This window comes from Adiantum capillus-veneris, chromosome 1 (genome assembly GCF_014529385.1).
Source record: "Adiantum capillus-veneris isolate H3 chromosome 1, ASM1452938v2, whole genome shotgun sequence".
Classification (NCBI taxonomy): Eukaryota; Viridiplantae; Streptophyta; class Polypodiopsida; order Polypodiales; family Pteridaceae; genus Adiantum; species Adiantum capillus-veneris.
The window spans coordinates 104,698,433-104,720,846 of record NC_140931.1 but is presented as its reverse complement, the minus strand read 5'-3'; the positions used below and the strand labels follow the sequence as shown (position 1 = coordinate 104,720,846).

Genomic DNA, 22,414 nt, shown 5'->3' with positions numbered 1-22,414 from the left:
GTCGCGGTTGATTCTTGACTTGGAGTGTCCAAGTTTGTTACAGTGGTATCAGAGCACGGCCGATTTCTCTTCTACGGGAAATCCGATCCCCGAATTTTTTTTTTCCGCGGCACCTATGGCTTCAGGCAATGATCAGTCGACTCCCTCTGCATCTGGAGATGCGGGCTGGGATCACAACGAAGATTCAGACAGAGAGTATGGCCCGCCTCGGCCTACTCAGGCGGAGCAAAGAGAGATGGAGCGTCGTCAATTGATTGGTGATGCAACAAAGATGATGCTCAATTTTGCCAAGGACCCGAAGATGGCAAAATATATGAATCAGACCTCTTTGGAAGAGGTACAGACAGAGTGGCAGAGAACCACAACACCACTCCCGAAACCCGCTCTCAAGAAACCTTCTGCCTCCAAGAAATATACGGAGAAGGAACTGGAGAACGTGGTTGATGCACGGATTGCTCAGCTTTTTGACGCGCAAACGAAAGCCAAAAAGCACGGCAAAAAGCAGAAGAAAGGCACTGACTTCCCGGGATATTTGGGTCGTCAGTCGACATTCGATAAAGCAAAGAAACTGAAGAAGCGCGTCAAGTTTGCAGGCCTACCCAGTTCTTCTTCTTCTTCTGACAGTTCTTCTAGCTCCTCGGATTCAAGCGAAGAAGACAGACAAGGTAAAAAGCGAAGCAAGAAGCAACGCTTTGGAAAGGGCAAGCAAAAGGCAAAGAAGGCTAAATCTCGCCCAGTGAGTGACACTTCTACAGAGGACTCGTCTACGGACAGTTCAGACTCTGACAACGGAAACTTTTATGCGAACAAGAGGAATTTTTACAAAGCCAACCAGTATGACTTTCTCGAAGATAAAAGCAAGAAAGTTCGAGAGTTTAAGGAAGGTGGCCAAGCACTTAAGTTTGATACTTTTTCGGGATACTCCGATGCTTCGAAGGCTTTGTCTTTTATACAGCAGTTTGACATCGCTTTCGCGGGAGGACGCTATTCAGAGCACTCCAAGATTCGAAGAGCTGCCTCTTATTTTAAGGGGAATGCTCGCACTTGGTAATCTACGCTTCTATTAAGCAAGACTGTGCCGGTTACATGGCTGAAATTCAAGAGGCTTTTTATTTCTTCTTGGTTGACTCAAGAGTTTGAGCGAGATATACGAGCTGCTTGGAACCATCTCCGGATGACCAAGAGCGATACAGTGAATTCTTACTGTGAAAGATTCTGGAACTCTTTTCTACCTGCCTCTTCATTCAAGAAGATCTCGTTCAGAGAACAAATTGAGCGGTTTACATTGGGTCTACCTACAGAGATCCGAGACCACTGCTTGGAACAGAAGTCACCTTCTATTCAGGAGTTGATGAGTCATGCGAAGCGGGGCTTTGCAATTCACTCTGGCAGTCTGACCTACCCCACAGATGAGGTCATGACACAACGAACCGGACAGACTTCTGGGAATGAAAGTAGAAAACGAAAGAGCAACCCAGAGAAAAAGGATGCACGACCCAGACTTACTCATCAGGAGCGGACTCGCTACATCAGGGAGGGGAAGTGCTTTGGATGCGGGGAAACTGGACATATCTCCGCGAAGTGCCCTAAAAAGGCACAGAAAGAACAGAATGACAAGGACGACGAAAGGCCTGAGAGTTCGAGAGCAGCTGAGGACCGTGTACGAAAAGGCAAGATGAAAACAGGACTGGTTCCAGATTGTGTGGGTACTGATCCCGACACCATGGATGAGAGTACAGAACTTTGCCGAGCTTGGGGCAAAGTGAAAGATCAAGAGGCCCTGATTTTCTTTGATGGAGGAGCCAAGGCCAACTTCATTTCACCGGAATTGGCGGCGCGGCTCGAGATTACTCCCGATCGGATGGGACCATTTGCAGAGGCAGTTCTAGCGGCACCCGGCAGGGACATAGCCATTACACCTGTCATTGGCAAACTTCGGTTGCATTGTCAGGGGTATTTGGGGCATGAGGACTTCTTCATAATGCCTTTGGAGGGTTGTGATGTTCTCTTAGGGATTCCCTGGTACCACAAGAACAATGCCGTGGTCGATTATCGGGCGAGAAAAGCGACTTTGACTACAGAAAAGGGCAGAACAATTGTACTTGATATTAAACTAAAGGGCGAGTCTGTCCCTATTGTATCGGCTTCGGCTATTTCAAAATTAATGAAATCCAGTCTGTTTGTTTACTCGATCTTTATGAAAGAGTTGAGTGGTGATGATAGGACAAATATGTCTAAACTTGATAAAGAACGCCAAGATTTTCTACACTCTCACGCCGATTGCTTCTCAGAAGGCCTGCCAGGAGAGTTACCACCTGCTCGTCCTGAAGATCATACCATTGATCTGATACCTGGTAGTACACCACCGAACCGGCCACCCTACCGTGTGAGCCGAGCACAGAATGAAGAGATTATGAACCAAGTGAAAGACCTCTTGGAAAAGGGTCTTGTCCAGCCTAGTACTTCACCGTATTGCTCTCCAGTATTGTTGGTTTTGAAGAAAGACGGATCTTGGAGAATGTGCATCGATTATAGAGCTCTCAACAAAATCACCATCAAGAACAGATTTCCAATTCCTAGGATCGATGATATACTCGACAGGTTACAGGGATCCTCATGCTTTAGCAGGATTGACTTGAAGAGTGGATATCATCAGATCAGAATAGCACCGGGAGACGTCTACAAGACAGCTTTTCGGACGACTTTTGGGTTATTTGAGTTTTTGGTGATGCCTTTTGGCTTAACCAATGCTCCTGCGACATTTAACCGGATGATGGATAGGATTTTTCGAGAGTACAGGCTATTTGTTGGCACTTTCTTTGACGACATCATTGTTTTCTCCAAGAATGAGGCAGAACACAGAGATCATTTGCTTCAAGTCTTTCAGGCATTACGAGATCACAAGTTAGTGATCAATGCAAAGAAAAGTGAATTTTTCCTACCAGAGATACACTTTTTGGGGCACATTGTGTCAGCAGCAGGAGTGCAAATGGATCCGGCCAAGATAGAGACTATCCGTGATTGGCCCGACTTGAAGAATGTCCATGAAGTTAGAAGCTTCTTGGGACTATGTTCGTACTACAGGCGGTTCATACGAAAGTTTGCAGAGGTTGCTTCCCCTTTGCATATCTTGACACAGAAAGGAGTACCTTTTTCGTGGGGACCCACAGAGGTGACTGCCTTTCAGACATTGAAAGAGAAATTGACTACGGGACCTATTTTGACTTTGCCGGACTTGCAGAAGTCATTCGAAGTATATTGTGATGCTTGTGGTCGTAGTCTGGGTGCGGTCTTGATGCAAGAAGGCCATGTCATAGCTTACGAGAGCCGTTTGTTCTCTAGGCCGGAGATGACAGCACAGATCTATGAGAAAGAGCTTTTGGCGGTTATCCATGCTCTTACTCAGTGGCGGCATTACCTACTCGGAGCGGATTTTACTGTCTTTACAGACCATCAGAGTTTGCGCTACTTCTTGTCACAGAAGCAGCTTTCGGAAAAACAGATGCGGTGGGCGAACATCTTGTCACAGTTCCACTTCCAGATTGTCCATGTGCAGGGACAGAAGAATGTGGTGGCAGATGCTTTGTCTCGGAAACCGTTGGTTCTGGCTATTTCCGCGATACATCATAGGAGCTTCGAGGATATGGTCGATCAGTATGCCACAGATACAGATTTTGCAGATATTTTCACACGGATACGGGATGGGGAGACAGTAGCTGGATACTCCCTTCGGGAAGGCTACTTGATGAAAAAGACTATGTTGTGCGTTACACAGCCGTTGAGGGAAAAGGTTATGACTGATTGCCACTGTCCACCTTTTACGGGTCACCGCGGCATTGCTACCACCATGAAAGGGGTAGAGAGATATTTCTTTTGGCGGAGACTGAAGAAGGATGTGGAAGAGTTTGTGCGCAGTTGCTTGGTATGCCAGAAGGTCAAGTTTGACAGGCATAAGGCACAGGGATTGTTACAGCCTTTACCCATACCCACCCGCCCCTGGGAAAATATTGAAATGGATTTCATTTTTTTTTGATCTCCAGAGAATACAGAATGATCACGATGATTTTCCGATTACATGGCACGCCTGAGACGATTGTCTCCGACAGAGACCCCAGATTTATGAGTTTGTTTTGGAAGGCAATTTGGGAGAACATTGGCACGCGGTTGCAGTTCTCATCATCGTTCCACTTGCAGACTGACGGGCAATCTGAGATTGCCAATTCAGTGATTCTAGATTTATTGAAGTCTTATATCTCAGATCAGAAGACTCAATGGGAAAGATATTTACCTCTGGTGGAATTTGCCTACAATAACACGATACACTCGTCGACGGGTAAGGCGCCATTTGAGATTGTTGAAGGTGCTGCGAAGGTTCCACCCTTCCTGAGCACGAAAGATAAGATCTTTGAAGCGGATAAATATACGCGAGATCTGGATACGGCTTTTGCCAAGGTTCGCGAGACTTTGCAGAAGTCTCAAGAACGACAGAAAAAGGCAGCGGATCGCCGTCGTCGCGACATGAAATTGAAGGAGGATGATTGGGTGCTCTTACGTTTTGAGAAGGCACGCCTACGAAAGAACAAGGGAAAGGAGAGGCTTTTTCCAAAGCTTAGTATGCGATACTACGGACCTTTCCAGATTACTGACAAGATAAATGATGTCTCCTTCCGATTGGACCAGCCAGATACTTGGAGGATTCATAATGCATTGCATGTGAGTCTCTTGAACCCTGTTAAGGGTGATGTGCCTGATGATGGGGAGCCTGATGAGCAACCCGAAGTGGAAGAAAACGAGGAGATCCTTGTTCCTGAACAGATTTTGGCACATAATGATACGAAGAAAGGTAAAGTCCGAAGGCGGTTCTTGGTTAAGTTCAAGAACTTTCCTGCATTTGATGCGAAGTGGATGGAGGAGGAGGACCTAGCAGATACTCCTCGGATTGTGAAACTTTACCTCGATGTTTTGGTTTAGCATAGTCTAGTCCAAACGGAACCCAGAAACTCAGCTTGGCCGAAGATCTGGTGCAGTGGGATGCACAAGAGGGGAGTCGCTCCACTCCTTTGTCAACAGATGCCTCGATTTTGATACTAAAGTCACTGAGCTCTTTGAGCTTCAGGGATACTGAGAGCTGACAGTATTCTGCTGGATGACTTTATGAAATGGAATTCCTGATTATGATACTGATTTGTTCTTGACTTCTTGTGAGTGCAGGAACTGATAGCCGAAATGACTGCAGCATTTTGGTCTGATTGATCTCGAATAGACATGGTTGCAATAGGGGTTAGTCAATCGGACATCGATGAGGTCCCGATTGGACCTAGATGTGATTGCTAGCTACATTGCCGATAAATCATGGTCTAAGATCCGAATGAATGTTGAATGTCATGTGATGTCCTGTGATGTCTGGTGATGTCCTTTGATGTCGTGTGATGTGACTGTCGATTTTGTACATGTGCTAGATGTGTGTTCCTAGTACGTAGGTACTAACAGTCAGTGTCTGCTAAGACGGTTTATGGCTTTTGTCGGTTTTGCAGGCGTAATCGCGGTCGATTACAATGCTTTCAAGAGGGGGGTATGTCACAAAGTGATGACGTGGCGGACAGCAGAAACCCTAATTTCTGCCAGAAACCCTAAAATTCCTGCAAACCCTAATTTTTGCCAAAAACCCTAAATTCCGGAAATCGCGGAGGCGGATTATTAAAAAAAAAAAATAATTTTTTTTTTTTTTTTTTTTGGAAAATGATGAGCGACGCGAATTTTGCTTTTGCTTTTTTAAAAAAAAAAAAGAAAAGAGAAAAGACTCTCTAAGAGAGAGAGAGAACTGATGCTTTTGATTTTAAAAGCTTTTGGGGCTCTGCTTTTGGGCATCCCTTGTAACCTTTAAATTAGTGGTGAGGGCCTCACTTCTCAGGGCATCTGGACGCAGAGTCTGAGAGTGAAACCCTAACCGCTCTCTTGTACTTTGATGATTGATTAATACAAAAAGAAATACCGAAAGGGGCGCCAGTCTTTGGGGCCAATATCTCTAGGCACGGAACTCCGCCGGGCCAGTGCAAATCTATTGTGATCTGTGAATTGTTTTGAAGTGGTTATTTGGTGCTGTCGCGGTTGATTCTTGACTTGGAGTGTCCAAGTTTGTTACATATTTGCTTTAGATTGCATAAATGGAAAGTACACACAATGCAATACCTCAAGTGTAGACTCTACTGACTCAAATGATGAGTGTCGCCGTGGTAACTCCTCAAGAAGATGCACCTCTAGGGCTGATTTGATGCATCCTTAAATCCTTCTCGATGTGGGATTGCGGGTGGCCACCAAGGGGCTTATTTGCACTCCCGATGTGAGAGGAATGAAGGGCTGAAAACGCAGATCACGACGATGCCGATGATGGACAAAATGGAGCACTCGATGTCGGTGGAGGAATGGTGGAGGGGAGGCTCCATGGGCTGCCAGAGTACCAGATTGCAGTGGGAAACACGCGTAGACTGATCCGAGGTGCTTTCTGGTAAGGGTGAGGGTGGGTCGCACATCTCCCACCTGGGGATCCGATTGACGCGGGGAATGGCTCGTTGGATTCCTCACAATTTTGTGGATGCAAAATTGGGGGAGAAACTACGCTTGCAGATGCGGGACAGTAACCATGAGTATCGCTTGAAGATGGCTTGTGGCGAGGATACATATGTATGGAATTAAATGCTTCTTGACGTGATGCTCGAGCTAGCTAATTACAAAGAGAACCCGGATTTCCACATCATATGCTTGAACAAAGTGGATGCTATTTTAGGAATTCCATGGTTTATGATAAACAAGACACGTTGTATATAGACTATGTACATCACTCTCTTGTTTTTGTTAAACAAGACATGCCTCATGTATCTGTTTCACTTTGTAATCAGATTTCTGTAAATAATGGTTTTGCAATACCAATTGTTACTACTTTGGAAATGTTTAAGAACACAAAGTCTTCTGATGTGGACTTTTATCTGTGTATACCATTTGCTTGGTTTGATTCATTTGTGCTTGGTACTTCTATCACTAAATTTTGTAAAAATGTTTTGTTGAACTTCGGAAATCCGATGAATTCACCCTTATCCAAGAAATCATGACCGATTTCAAGGATGTTTCTCTTGATGATCTACTTGCTGGCTTGCTGCCTTCGAGAGGAGTAGATCAGGCCATTGAGTCGGTGGTTGGTAGTCAACCTTTTTCGAAGCATGCTTTGGTTCATGTGAGATTCCTTGCCCATAAATCTACGGTTTCATGATGCCGAGTGTCAAAATTAGTTTGTCAAGGAAGCTCGATTTTTTTCTCAGAAAAAGATGCAGATATTCCAAACTTTGCACATGGGAATGATATTTTTGGGACTTTGAAAAAGATTTCAAAATTCATAGGCTTTCAAAGCGTTTTAAAGAGCTTCTCTGTTCCACTTAATATTTGTGTTTTAATTAACCTTGCCGAATGAAAGATGTGTGGTTTCCAGCAGTGAATGCACAATGCACATCACACTCTTTTATTAAATCAGCACAAAAGGAAAGGTGAACAAAATATATGTGTTTCCTCTACGTAAGTACAACTTTTGTTTTGGTCAACATGTTAGCGAACATGACTTGTATGAAATTGTAGTCTCATGCCTTTAAGAGAAGGAAAGGAAATTTTTTTGTCAAATCGTTTTCTTGATTCTCTTTTAATTCTGCTGACTCATGATTTTATGGACAATGATGCAGAAATAAGTCTGTTCAAGTTGACTCAACTGGAAAATTCAACCCTGGTAGCAATGAGGTTGGAAGCTCTTCGACCCTTTAATTCGTTTTTTGTATTTGAATTGCAAAACTTATCGGAGTTGATGGAATGGTTGAGATTATATCTAAAAGGCAAAAGTCTTAAATGCTATGTACTAATGCCTAACTTTTGTTTGAACGGAGAGAACATTTTATCATGCTCCTTTATGTAATTTACGAGGAAAAAGCATTTGATGAAGCTTTTCATTTGATTTATTAAGGAAAAAATTCTTTTTTTAACTCTTCTTTCTTATGCTTGCCAGATTCCTTTCCATCTAACATTAGATGGATCAAAGGGAGGTTTTGGTGGAAGCCTGCCTGATACTTACCATGGTGCTTATGTAAATATTCAGGTACGTTTTAGAAGCAATTATCTGGATAAAGCAGCAGATATAGGTATGCTAAGGCTTTTTGTCTGTGGTATTGTTGCTTATATAGTTAGCTCAGCTGTTTTGATACAATTTGTGACTTGGTGACAGTCCAAGATGTCACTTCTGGTATTTGTATTTTTACCTGGGTACAGTCCCATACACATCTATGGAAATTAACCACAGGGCATGGCTTTTGGAATTGAGCCAATTAGTTGTCATTCTCAGTCCGTTAGGTAGGAGTGTTCCTTTTTAATCATGCAATAGTCACAATCTGAACTCCAGGTAACATCATGTCAAGGTTGAATTTCGGGTCTCTAAAATAATTTCAAGATCAGAGGGATAGCAGCAGGAATGAATTCTGGCTGTTGCTGAAATTTTGATTGTTTAAGTAAAGTGTGCTATCCTGCAAGTCGGTCATTTCTCAAAACATCTAAGGTACCGGATTGTTTAAAGATAAATATCCAGTGCAGTGCAGCATACATGCATTCATGTCCATGTGCTTGAATAAACATGAGTGATCTTTTTCTCCTTCTTGTGTTTTATTTTGCAGTACGTGTTGAGTGCAGAAGTTTCTAGAGGCTATATGCTGAAAAATTTATCTGGATCGGTTGAAATCATTCTAGAGAGCAGCAGAGGTATGCATCTTACTCTTTAATTGCATTGAGACCAGAGGGGAGTGCAAAGCTAGATGAAGTTTTATATTTTCCGCTTTTCAACAAGCATGCAATCTGAGAACGCTTGAATTAACCTGCTGCGCTGCAGGGAAGATTCCACGCCTTCCTGGTCCATCTCTATTTGTTTACTTCTATATCACACAAGACACCCAAAAGCATTCACTGTTACCCTCTATTCGTTCAGGTATGCCTTATTTTTGTTCTGTGAGGCAGTCTTGATTAAGGTAGCAGACACTGGTGTCTTTAACATACAAAATCTGATCTGACACCAAAGCATTTTTGGCCAAAAACATTCTCTCTTACTGTGTATTTGTTCAAGACTGCCTTGTTTTTAACATGTAAGGAAGTCTTGATTGAGGTGGCAGACACGGGAGCTCTATACAAGTTATACCACCCTGGTTCTCTCTACTATACTACGGGATTTGCATCAGTGGTGCAAATCTTGCTCACGTTGTCAAAATACGGGCAAGAGGGTATTGCTTTGAATTGAATCATGTATTTGAGAGATGGGGAGTATATGAAATTAGGCTTCTAAGTATGACTGGTAAAATAAAGAACTGTATTTCATCGCTGTTGATTCGTCAAAATGGTGGATTCACAAGTAGCTCCACAAATTACTAGTAGAGATGTGGTAGATTGTTTATAAGGAGATACACTGCAAATCTGGTGTGCAATTAAGATTGTTGTCAGATAGAGGGCCATGGTCCCATGTTGATTATCTTTGTGAAATGTTGAACATACAAGCCCCATACTATGGTTTGAATAAGAGACCAAGAGAGCTTGTGAAGATACAACGATGACTCAAAGTCATGGAGAAATGTGGGATTTAGACCTTCCATGGTTCGAATGTGAGATTCAGAGAGCCAAAGATGACCCAAAGTTATGGGAAAGCATAAGATTTGGAGGTTCCTTGTGCCGTCGAAGTGACATCAGTTAAAACAAGCCATGAAACAAGCCTTGGGAACTGCTCTTTCGACTTGGTGGATAGTAAGGAAGGCTTGTTGCCCATTTCTGCAAAAATCCTACCATAGAAATTGATGAATTGGGTGAAGGTAGTCAGGATGCATTCAAGAGAGGTTCTTGTGTATGTAATGCCTTCAATTGGATAGCTGATTGCTCTTACTCATTATGATGAGGAAAAACGGGAGGGCATTATAGAACACCTTTCGAAAGAAAGTTGAAGGGAAATGAGAGGGCTCTTTTTGGGTAATGGACATGTTTAAGAAAGCGACTCACCACCTTATTGATTTGGATCACCACATAAATGTCAAGTGAAAGGCTTTGGGCCAAAGGAATGTTTTACCCATTGGACGACGGTTGTAAAAGATGACATGCTTTTGATGGAAGATCCACGTGTATGTAGATAGTCAACTTCCTTGTGGCAAAGTTCTCATCTTACTTGGTAAGTTCGACACATGCGGTTAGAAGATGTGTTGTAAGGGTGTGCTATTCTGTAAAACCCACTTTCAGAAGTCATAGCAAGGGATAATCACATGCCTTTTGAGCTGGAATCACAGTTCTTCCTCGCTTTTGGATTTCTCCATAGCTATGCAGCGTTTATTCCCTTCCTCAAAAAGACACTTTAAGGTGAAAACTTTACAGAAAATAGCACATTAAGTATCTAGGTCAAAATGAGTCTTAAATGCTACACCACTTGTGGTGGGATGATCATTAAGTTGGCGGGTGCTTGCTCGTTGCACATATCACATATGAGTACTTTTAAAGAACAAAGGGTCTTCTTGAGGTGAAGCTGTGCAGTGCCACCTTGTTCCTTGTTTTTTTGGGTGTATTAAGCTCGCATTAGGGAGGGAATTAAGGGTTTCAAGTGAATTTTGTGTGGGCTTGTTTATGAGAGTGCTAAGGTCAGCATGTGCTTCAATTGCAAACCTTTCAACTCTACAGTCACTTTGCTCGCTTGTGGTTCCCAAAAGGTGAGGCTTCAATTGAGAACGAGAAGACTATTTTTGGAGTTGGTTGTGTAAAAAGGAATGAAATCTAAGTAGTAGTGAACTTTTCAAATGGCAAGGAGTCTTGATGGGTTTTCTTGTTCAATGATCCATTGTTCTTGTAAATGGTAGGTGGGTTTCGTGTGACGGGGAGGGTTATGACACACTGTTGCTTGACAGAGCCAGTTGTAGGGGAGCTTACCGTGGAACATGCAGCTGTCTCAATCCGCTCCATTGATTTGACATTACTTCGCACTGAGTCAATCACTTTGAATGATCGGATGGTCTCTGAAACGACAGAGGTTCAAGCAACTCAAGTTGGTTGCTTCTTTAGCTACTTTTGACTTTCATAGAATGCATTTTTTGTTATAAAAGTGTAACTTTTTTTGCATCACCAATAACTGTCAATGTTTTTCAGTTCTCTTACAAAGCTTTGCATCAAATTTTCATGATTTTTCTGGGTAGATACAGAGAGTTTGACTGGTTAGTTTTCCTATATATAGCTGCATACTTTCCAGACTGTAATGCACAGAACTTTAGAAATGTGCAATGCTGGAATGTCAAAAAATGTGATTGTGACTTGTCAGGGTTGAGTCATTATTTTCATGTTTTAAGAGAATTGGATAATCATTGCTTGCAAGCCATAAACTGAAACATCGTGTAGTTTAGGCTTCCAACCATCCATTTAGAGAGAATTTAGAATTAACCTTAATACCACTAGTTGAAAAATTTCAATGCCCAAACGTGCTGGAGAGTGTTTATCTGGCACTTAGCAAAGATGGTTCAAGTAGAGAATTTGCATCCACATTGTATGTGAAAGAGTAGTATTTCTTCAGCACATGGAATTAGTGTTTTGGGGTTGCAAACAGGTGGCAGATGGAGATGTTTGTCGGGGACTTTCTCTTCCCATTTATTTGATTCTCCCTCGACTCCTCACTTGCCCAACACTTTCTTTTGGGTATGATTCTTTTGTTATTGAATAAGGAAGCACTTCAAAAATCGGGGGCACTATGCTCAAATAAAGTATGTTATTGTTTGCAGATCCTTTTCTCTGGAGTTTGGGTTAGCGATTACCATAACTTTTGAAGCAGAAATTTCCAAGTTTCATGCTCAATCTGACTCAACTACGCCCAAAGAATGGGTAATAAATAATCTTTCCATTCTTCTTGTAATGTGGCTTATTTTATTGTGTTTGAACTTTGTTGGAGACACATTGAGATAGACATATACATGAATGGGAAAGTTAAATTTATGTGCTCATTGATTGATTCTGATATCTAGTCTTATTTGCACCTTGATGAGACATCGGTAAAAAAAAAGGGGTAAAGAAGATGAATAGCCAAAGATATTACCACTATAGAAAAGAAGAATGGAATCTATGGCAGGTTGAAGACTAGCAGAGCCATGGATATATTCACACATAAACAAACCAACAAGCAAGTGAGTGAGCGAATGAGTGAACAAATAAATCATTAGTGAATACATGTCGATTAAATAATTTATTAACGTCTTGTAGATGCCAAAGAGAACTGGACAAAACCATGCACGAAGTATCAACGTCATCCTGATGTCATAATGTCTAACTAACAAAAGATGGTATACAAGGCATGAAAGTTGTGTGGTTGAGGTACATGAGGGCTACATGGAGCTCTACTCCCTGTCGGGCTCAATGCATATCTATATGTTTGGGATAGTACATTGGCATGAAAAATGAAAGCCTAGTCAGCTCCATCTTGTGGTGGTGGGAGGGTGTCGTATGGTGTACATGGGGAGTCCTTGTAAGAATGGGCATGACCTCCGTTGGATCAGTGGTCCTCTTGTGCCATCTCTCCTAGATGTCTCTCATGTCTGGCTCTAATAACATGGATAGCCCAACTGTGTCAGTGTGGTGGTTTGTAACCAGGTCCTCTCCAACGTCGACGTGCTTTGATCTCCATTGCTCTAGCAAGTGTGACTCTTTGCTTTGCTATAGCAGCCAGATGGATGTCATCTGTGTAGAGCGGAAAAACTCCGTAACCCTAGTTTGTCTTATATGATCTCTCCCACTTCTTGTCTGGAATAATGCTCTTAGTGCTGGTACATCTCATGCAGAAAGCGACCCAAGCATTGTTGGTTTGGAGTCATTCGCATCGGCTAAAGAGAGAACTGTGTTTCGCCAAACAACGAAGGATAACGGCCTTAGATGTTAGTGTAACGGGAACAACTGCTGACAATGTGTGCCTCAGACTTGATCTTTAATATGCATAGCTTGCACTTCCTAGCCTCCCACGAAATGTCCGCTGCTCTACCTGCCTCAATCTCAAGAGAATGGGATGAGACTCTGAGCTGACCAGCAACTACTTTCAAGCTGTGTGGTAGGAATGAATCCATGTATGGAAGGTGCTAAATAAAGTTATCATGCTAGCATGAGAAAATGCTCTCTGTAACAGGCCATCTTGGTAGACTTTGCCAATGCCACCCAAGTCTGCTTGTTGTCTCTCTGACTGAGCTCCTGTCTCAGTACCTTGTTTTTCTCATTGCGTGAGATGGAGATACGTGGTGTACTCAATTCATACTAGGTAGGTGATACTCTGTCCACGGTGTAGCCATAGTGAAGCATCCATCTTGTCACTGAAGCATACCATACCCTCTTGGTCACCCGACTCTGCTAGCTGTTTTGAGGCCTCATAAGCAAGCCTTGGGAGTTTTGCTGATCCCATCTCCTTGACCTGATGAAGAAAGGATATGGTCTGGGATAGAGCCTCCATTGCCATGGTGATTCTCTCAATACGTCGTGTGGCACTGATTGTTTTCTGTGAATCATACGTGATAGCGGCACAATCTTGAGTCTCTCTAATTTGGTCCATGATAGGGTGGATAAACCTTGTGTCCAAATTGATGTTGCATACATTAGTGCGGGCTCACCAATGTGAGGAAACAAAGTGTCTCAAAAGGACACAAGAATCAGAATGACTGGCACATTGACAGAACAACAGAACGAGGTGATACTCGTTCCAGAATAGCTTTTTGAATTAGCATTATTTGGCTTTATGGATTTATGAAACAAGATGTTTTGGAAGATGATTTTGAATTTTGAATAAAACTGATGTTTTCTGAAAGAATCTGGAAAAAAGAGCAGGATTAAGAATGAGATGGAGCAGTGACAGCTCTTAAATGAGCCTGATAACGAATCATGAATCATGACCGATTTGATGGAATGAATGACTAGACCACTCAACTCAGAATGAACTTAGTGATAATTTCGGATCCTCGGAAATGATTCTTGCACACGACAGTGCTTGAGGCGACAGATTCTCGCACATGACAGTGCTTGAGGTGAAAGATTTCTTGCACACGACAGTGCTTGAGGCGAATGACTATTTGCACACGACAATGCTTGAGTCGGATTAAAAAAAAAATAAAAAATTTCTCTTTAGACATGATCGCAATATGGGATTAGTTAACCCGACATCAACGAAGTCTGGAATGGATCTAGATGTGGATACTAGATACGTTGCTGGCAATCATGGTCTGCGGTTTGGAATGATTTTTGAATGTGATTTGTCATGTGATGTCCTATGATGTCATGTGCAGTAATGTGATTGTCATTTTTGTACATGTGCTAGATGTGTCGTGTCTAGTGCCTCGGTACTAACAGTCAGTGTCTACTAAGACAGTTTATAGCCTCTGTCTGTTTTGTAGGCATAATCGAGGGTGATTACAGTTCTTTCAAGAGGGGGGTATGTCACAAATTGGTGACGTGGTAGGTCCATGGACAAACACACACACACACACACACACACACACACACACACACACACACACATGTTGACGTGGCAGTCCAGTACATGTAGTTGCTGACGTGGCAGTACGGATCCCCGAAAATCGCGCTGACATGCTGACGTGGCAGTCCGTACGGTGCTGACGTGGCAAGGCCGGAAATTGCGCTGGCAGCTGTACGGATTTCCGCAAATCACGCTGATGCTTTTTGGGAAGATTTTAGGATTAGTTTGCTTTTGGGCTCATTGCTTCATTTTAAAAGCTTTGAAAGTTTGAATGCTTTTGAGTTTTAAGTGCTTTTGGGGCTCTGCTTTTGGCATCCCTTGTAAGAATAAAAGAGCCCTCAGGGCCTCACTCTTTAGAGCATCTGGACGCAGAGTCTGAGAGCAGAGGACTTTGCGGGAGTTGTACTTTGCTCAAAGATTAATATAAAAGAAATACCGAAACGGGCGCCAGTCTTTGGGGCCAATCTCTCTGGGCATGGAACCACGCCGGGCCGTGTCCACCAATTTGAACCGTGAATTTAAAGTTGTGAAATATTTTAAGTGATTCTCTCTCGTGTCGCGACAGAATTTAGACTTGGAGTACCCAAGTTTGTTACACCACGTGTCATGGACTACAAGTATCATCGCCTAGGCGAGAGTCCACTGAGTGTGAACCCAAGGCCAATGGTAACTGCTCTCTGTCCCGTTGACTTCTACAGGTTGCCTGCCACAAGAGCACTGACTGTCCCAAAGAGTGGTGTTATAGCTAACTGCTAAGTTCTATAAGTAAAGGTAGTGATATGTATGTTGGGAAGGAGCGAAAAACAGTCGAACTACTGATGCTCCGAAGATGGTGGATGTATTATTGTGCCAGGTAGGGCTCAATGGATTACTATGCAGGTTCAGGGTTGCCTCATGGGCTTCCTGAACATATATGCACCCAATGTAGCAAGTGCACGAGCAAAGTTTTGGTCTCATATTGTAGAGTCTCTACCGCATGTAGAGCTGTAGTGCGTTGGGAGAGACTTCAACATGCTGGAGGACCCCTCAGACAGGATTGGAGGCAGCCATGCTACTCTACACGGGGCTGAGTTTGCAGCTTGGGAGCGTCTATGTATGACGACTTTGTGGGTTTTTGATGTTTGGCAGCATTCAGGCTTTGTGAGGCCCCTATACGGTTTTTTTTTTCTCTCTCTCTCTCTCTCTCTCTCTCTCTCTCTCTCTCTCTCTCTCGCTTTGACCGCAGAGTAGGAGAAGTGAATCTTACTCGGATAGATTGCTTCTGTCACAAACTGGTGACGTGGCTGGTGGCTGCCCAGTACACACATCCTCTGGCAAGGACTCCCGGCTGGCATAACCGCGGATGCTGAGTGTTGACGTGGCAGGCACTGTACGGACAGGCCAGAAAACGCGAAAATGCTGATACATGGCATCCCGTGAATTGCGGCGCTTTTTGCGGCAGATTTTACGGCAGTCCTGGCGCAGCTTTTGACTTTGCTTTTGTTTACGCAATTGCTTGGGAGAGAGAGCTGTACCTTTTTTTTGAAAAGACTCTGCTTTATTCTCTCTAGAGAGAGCTAGTGAGAGAGGAACAGCTTTTGATTTTGAAGCTTTTGGGCTTTGCTTTTTTTTTTTCCGAGAAAAAGATCCTTCTATTAGTTAATGAAAACTGCCCGTAGGGCTACAACCACCTCTGGAAGAGAGGGCTACAACAAACATGATGGGGAGACTCTCCCAATGAAAGAACAACATATCTACAATGAGGCTAAATCAAGAGATGGGAGGAGGGAAGAGCCACATAGGTGGTCGGTAGTGCCATCTGAGCACACCCTGGACAATGGTGTAGAAAGGCCCAGGGCGCCAGAGTCGAAGGAAAGCCTCGCGGCGCTCCCGCATGCGGTCGGAGCTGCCCTGTAGTCCCTCAAGCTGTCCTCTGAGAGTATGGATCAGCTCTAGCCAAAAGTCACAAACAGTCTCTGCTGGTGGCACAAAGCGAGCCTCAAAAATGCGGAAACAGCGGGCCCGCCAGATGAACCAAAGTGTCAGGCCATTGATGAGCTCCCAACACTCCTCTCTCTCATTGCACCACTCCTATGGAGTAAGCTCTGTAGCAGGCTGGAGTGTAGGTCGCCCCCCCTTTATCACTATCATCCTGCTGGTGGAAGATAGCTCAAACTGAAGTGCCGGGCCCGTGAGAGTGGACCAAGCCGCTGCCCCCCAAGTGTACTGTCTAGCCGTGGAGAGAGGCATCAGCCGAAGAACTCGTAGCCACACCTGCTGGGCCGAGGGACAGTCCCAAAGACAATGACGCTGACTCTCCACCAACTGGTCACAGGCTGCACATGCGGCCGAGAGACCACTATGCACAAGCCAGCTCCCTACTGCTGTAGCTCTGTGTGCAACCAGCCGCTGAAACAAAGTGACGCGCCTCGGCTATCTGGAGTCCCACAGCCTCTGCCAAAAGGCTGCCAAGAACTCGACTGTGAGGCCCTCCTCCTGCCAATGACGTGCTGCAGCGGGGCGGGCCTCTCTGTGTGCTGCAAGTATATGACGTCCAAGCCGAACAGTGTACTGAAAGAAGGGGACTCCTGGGTGGTCTGCAGAAGAGAAGGGGTCCCTCCATAGCCACTCACCAGGATCGCACTGTACTCGTGCCAGTGGACAACACTCCCAAGCCCATAGCCTCCAGTGACTAGTCTCAAGAGCTGTTGGGTCAGGGTCTATGATGCAAGTCCTCCCACAGATGCCCACAACTCGCATCCTCTGGAAACGACACTCTGCTACCTGCGGGGCCTCTACTGCAACTCGTCGTAATCGTCCCCCACCCTGAAGCTCAAAGAACAAGGCTGGGACAGTCTCTGAGCAGGCCCTGACTGAAACGGGAACCTCCAGTCGTGTGAAGACTCCCATCCACCGGGGTGCTACTAGCTCGAGAGGCGTGAGCCACTCAGCTGGAACTGACTCTGAGATGTCCTGACACATGCTTTGCACCCCTCTCATGCCCTGTAGGCTGGAAACCTTGCACCTCCTTTGACAAACCTGTGAACTCTAGCTAGTCACCTAGAGAGCGCGCTGGACCTGCTGCCATGGGACCCCAGGAAACATGAGGCCGACTACCAACCAAGTGGCCTCTCGGAGTGCTAACCATGGGGTTCCATACGAGGGGCTGCCGTAGGCGCTCCTCCGTGCACGTCGGCTGTCTCTGCTCCAGGCCACGCCGTAAAAGCTCCCAAGATCGAAGCAAACTCACAGCGAAGCGGTCCTCCAGTCTCCTGCTCAAACCAACTCGGCGCATCTCTGTAAAGATCCATCTGGTCGAAGGTTGCCAAGGTCCTCCTGACTGAGGCACCCTGGCACGAAGCCTCTGCAGGAAGAACTCCTTCCAGGGCTCCTCACCTGGAAGAAGTCCTCTGACTATGAACTTCCCAAGAAGGGCTTTGCTCTGCTGTGCTGGATCAATGATCCTAAGCCCTCCTTGAGAACAAGGAAGCGTGATGACCGACCAAGCCACCTTGGCTCGGGCTATCTGAGTGTCTTGTCCTAACCAAAGGAAGTTCCTGATCAGCCTCTCTAGCTGGCTGATACAAGAACTCGAGAAGATCCAGCAGGAAGGGATGTACAACATAGTCGCCAACAGCACCTGGTTGGCAACTACTATACCAGCCAGCGAAAGTCGTGCTGAGCTCCAATGTAACAGCTTTCTCCTGATGGACAGGAGAAGAGGAGCAATCTGGTACTCGGGAGACAAGTCCAAACCAACGTGACAACCCAAGTACCGAACTGCAGTCCCTGGGGGAATCCACCTGAAACCCTCTCCTGGCATCCAATCTGGCACAGGAGCACTACCAACCGAGAAAGCCACTGTCTTTCTCCAGTTGATCAGTGCGCCTGATGCACAACAGAAGGTCTCCAAAGCCAGCTCACATCTGTGAAGATTGGCCTCCTGGCGATCTAAGTACAAGGCTCAGTCATCGGCAAACTCAGCCCGAATAGGGAGTGCGAAGCCCCGAAGACCAACCTGCTGTGACACCAAAAATCTGCTCATCGCCTCCGCATAGAACAAAAAGAGAAAGGGGGCAAAGGACAACCCTGTCTGAGTGAGCGTGTGAGCATGAAGCGCTCACCTCTCCCTCCTGCCAAAAGCACCAGACTGTGCGCCTGTTTGTACAAAGCTGACACCCCTCTGATCCAAGCATCTGAGAAGCCCATCCTGCGTAGAGTGCCCTCTAGAAAGTCCCAGTCAACTTTGTCGTATGCCTTCTCAAAATCGAGAAGAAGAATCACAAGGTCCTCACCAGAGAGCCGTGCCAGGGCAGAAGCCTCCCAGAAAGTAAAGATGTTGTCAAGGATACTGCGTTCCTTGACAAAACCTGTTTGAGTCCCATGTATAAGGCTCTCTAAAAGTGTCTCAATCCTCAAACTCAGAGCCTTGGCAAGAATTTTGTAGGCTGAGTTGAGGATGGTGATGGGACGCCACTGTCGAATCTCATCCAAGGAGCCAACCTCCTTGGGAATGAGGTAGATCAGGCCCTCACTCATGCTATCCGCGATCACTCCTGTGTGCAGAATGTACTGAAAAGCACTACAAAGATCTGGGCCAAGCAGGTCCCAGTACTCCAAGAAAAAGCTGGGAGTCAACCCATCCTCACCTGGACAGCTACCACGAGGGAGGGCCCTAAGAGCCGTGTGCAGCTCCTCAAGCTGAAGTGGCATCTCTAGCCTATGGCGCATCTCCTCTGTCACAAGACATGGCATCTGTGCCCAAACCTGCTCCCTGCATGCATCCTGCCGCTCTGATTGAGGCTCAGTCGACAACAACTCACGGTAAAATTCAGTAGCAACTGCATGCATGTCCTCCTGCTCACAAGCAACTGATCCATCGAGCATCCTCAACTGAATGACCTTGGCATGCAAGTGCCGAGGTCCCACTGTCTCAAAAAAAGCACCAGTCACTCTGTCACCCACCTTAGTCCAGTGAGATGCCTGTCGGTGAAAGGCAAACTCATGACGCCTCTCTTTCGTGCTAGCAAGCTCCTGTCGAGCCTGCTGTAACTGCTCCTCCAACCATGGACTGTCTGGATGCTGCTCCTGCATCCTTTGTAGTGAAGCAATGCCTCGTCTGAGACGTTGCTCTGCCTCTCTCGTTGCAGCCCGACGAGCCAGAGACTCCTGAAGAAAAAAGTGGCTAAGCTGAGCTAGGCCTGAGGCCACTATGTCTGCAGGTGAAACCTGGCTGTCCATGCCCTCTGTCCAGAGAGCCTCTACCCTCTCTCTGAGTGCTTAATCCAACAAGACCCTCTTTGGGATGCGAAGCATCGTGCTCCCACTCCTCTGCCTGTCTGCCACACTGTGAGGATCACTGCATGGTCCGAGAAGGATGTCCCTGCCAGGATGCCCACTGTTCTCCTCAAGTCACTGAAGTGGTCACTAGTGGAGAAGCGATCTATCCGCGATAGATTCACTCCTCCCACTCTGTGGTCCGATCTAGAGAAAGCAAGATTGTCTGGGGGCCTTACAAAACCAGAGTGCTTCCATGTATCCGAGACCCTCAAAGTCATACACAGCCTCTCCCAAGTTGCCAACTCGACTCCATGTACAGTAGCATGGCTGCCACCAATCCTGTCAGAAGGGTCCTCCAACATGTTGAAGTCCCCTTCTATACACCAATGATCGGACTGCGGCAAAGACTCAACAATCTGTGACCAAAACTCTACACGAGCACTCGCCACATTGGGCGCATAGATGTTTAGGAAGCCCATAAGGCCACCCTGAACCTGCATAGTGATCCACTGAGCCCTGCCTGGCACAATAATCCCTCTGCCCACAATGGCTTGCTGCTGCAATGAGTCCGCAATAGTCATACATATCCCACCCTGGATGCCTCCAGGTCCAAAAGCGGCTGACCAAAAAGTATCATATCGTCCACACAAAATCTGACCACATCGCCGAATGCGGCTCTCACACAGATGGTGCTCTTGAAGCATAAGGAGATAAATCTCTCCTCCCACAAGGCAACGCTGAAGCTCCTGACGCAATCGGCCCCGCTGTCGCTGAAACTGGGGCCCACCTAGTCCCTGCACGTTCCATGAGACGATGCTCATGGGGAGCGAGAGAGAACAGATGGTGCCGCAGCAGCAAGACGGGCTATCTTCGAGGCTGGCTTGGATGGGGAGTAATCCGCATCTGAGCGTCCTCTAGATAGGCGTGACTGCAGTGAGTGCCTAGCCCAAGCCCAAGCAGAGCGAGCCGTGCGTAAAGCAACCTCCTCTGTCCAGGAGTCCTCATGAATGTATACATAGCAAGGCAAACATCGCGTATTAGCAAAGAAGTACACCACAATGTGCCTACATCCTGCTGAGTCTGGGGGTGTCACCGCAAACTTGGCCAATGGCCAGAAAGTCTGCAGCAAATCTGTAACTCCAAGTTCTCCTATGTGGTGAGAGAACTCTAGGACCTGTGTATGCAACCATCCCATCGCAAAGTCGAGGGACCACTCTGTCTCGGCCCTAGCACAGAGGGGGAAGGAGAAACCAACTGCTGAGTCCAAGGCCTCTGTCCCCCTAGCGGCAAGGAACAAAACATGGACCCTGAAGCAGGCTGCCTCTGTTGCTAATTGGACTATTTTCTAATTTTTAATGATTAATTTCTTTCTCTAGAATATTTTATTGTGTACACTAAGAAATGTTAAAAGATTGTAGGTACAGAAAGCGCCATCAAGAACGGACAACTCTGATATGTCATTTGATGGGTGACGGTAAACATCGCGAAGGAGTTTCCGTAAGTTCGGTGGAAAGGGCCGGGTTACGAGTGCCCCTGATGCGTCACATGATGGGTGATGGGTGCATCAGAAAGGGGGCATTCCGTAGGCTGAGGAGGAAATTCGAACTGAGTAAGAAAATATGCGTAAGAACGCAAGCACAAGAATAAAGATGGGTTCAAAGAAGCTTTTTACGAAAAGCAGGAACTTTCGCGGGAGGGTAGATGCTTTCCCGCGAGGAGTCTGTGTTTGCATTGCATCTGTGCCCGTGTTTTGCACCCGGGGACGCCTGGAATGTGTTCGTGTAGCATTGTTTTCACTAACTGAGTGAGTTTTTAAAGTTTAAACAAGTTCACACTTTATTTTATCAAGTGGCCGGTCACTTTTAAGTGACCAGCCCTCTTATAATAAAAAAAGCAATGCTCTAAAAATCCTACGTTAAAACTCTACAAAAAATAGCCTACGCAAGGTTGGCTGAATTCAGCGATCTCTCTCTCTCCTCTCGCTAGGGGCGCCAGGCTTTTGCTTTTCGGCTCCTATTCCCGCTGGGTGCAAGGGCCTATAAAAGCGCAATTAGCGTTCCATTTTTACACACGCCAGGAGCAGCAGGAGGAGTTAGCGCTGAGAATTTGGAGCAGTCATTGCGAAGGAAATTCAGCAAGTGTTCGTGTGACGACTGAGTACGGAGGTCGTTTTTCCGAGCAAGGAGCTTCAGGTATAATTTGTTGATACGCATTGCGAGCTATTGCTTTGTGTGGTTGTTTTTGTAGCAATCCTCCCTCTTGGGAAGTCCCTCACGGGAAATACGACCTTTGCGTCTAAGTCCCTCTCGGGAAGTACGGCTTCGCGCCTAAGTCCCTTACGGGAAGGTACGGCCTCGTGCCTAAGTCCTTCACGGGAAAAGAACGACCTTCGGGTCTCAGATTACCGAACGGAGGGGTTTCCTCGGATTCTTGTGCTTGTATATGAACTGTCCCTAAATAAAGAATACTCTTGACGGGGGGGGGGACCAGGCCATCTTCTGGTCCCTAATACTGTGTCGATCTTCTCCCTTCTCTCACATTTGCAAAGTATTTTATTTTTCAGATTTCTAAGTGCTCATGTACGCTCCCGTTTTGTGACAATTGTATCAAAGCTCGGACTCC

General features: G+C 45.7%; 1 protein-coding gene across 9 annotated transcripts in view; it reads left to right on the top strand.

The window, feature by feature from the left end:
• The window catches only part of LOC147465304 (Vacuolar protein sorting-associated protein 26), a 134,714-nt gene that overhangs the window by 41,678 nt on the left and 70,622 nt on the right, over positions 1-22,414 (top strand). For 7 of the 9 annotated variants that reach the window (XM_086519329.1, XM_086519322.1, XM_086519333.1 and 4 more), the window contains exons 5-11: positions 7,725-7,779; positions 8,042-8,131; positions 8,700-8,784; positions 8,912-9,007; positions 10,902-11,086; positions 11,639-11,727; positions 11,811-11,910. In XM_086519329.1, the coding sequence (XP_086375455.1) occupies positions 7,725-7,779; positions 8,042-8,131; positions 8,700-8,784; positions 8,912-9,007; positions 10,902-11,086; positions 11,639-11,727; positions 11,811-11,910 (700 nt within the window). Of the gene's footprint in view, positions 1-7,724; positions 7,780-8,041; positions 8,132-8,699; positions 8,785-8,911; positions 9,008-10,901; positions 11,087-11,638; positions 11,728-11,810; positions 11,992-22,414 lie in introns of those variants that run through there. The other 2 variants (XM_086519337.1, XM_086519314.1) reach the window with 2 other exon arrangements.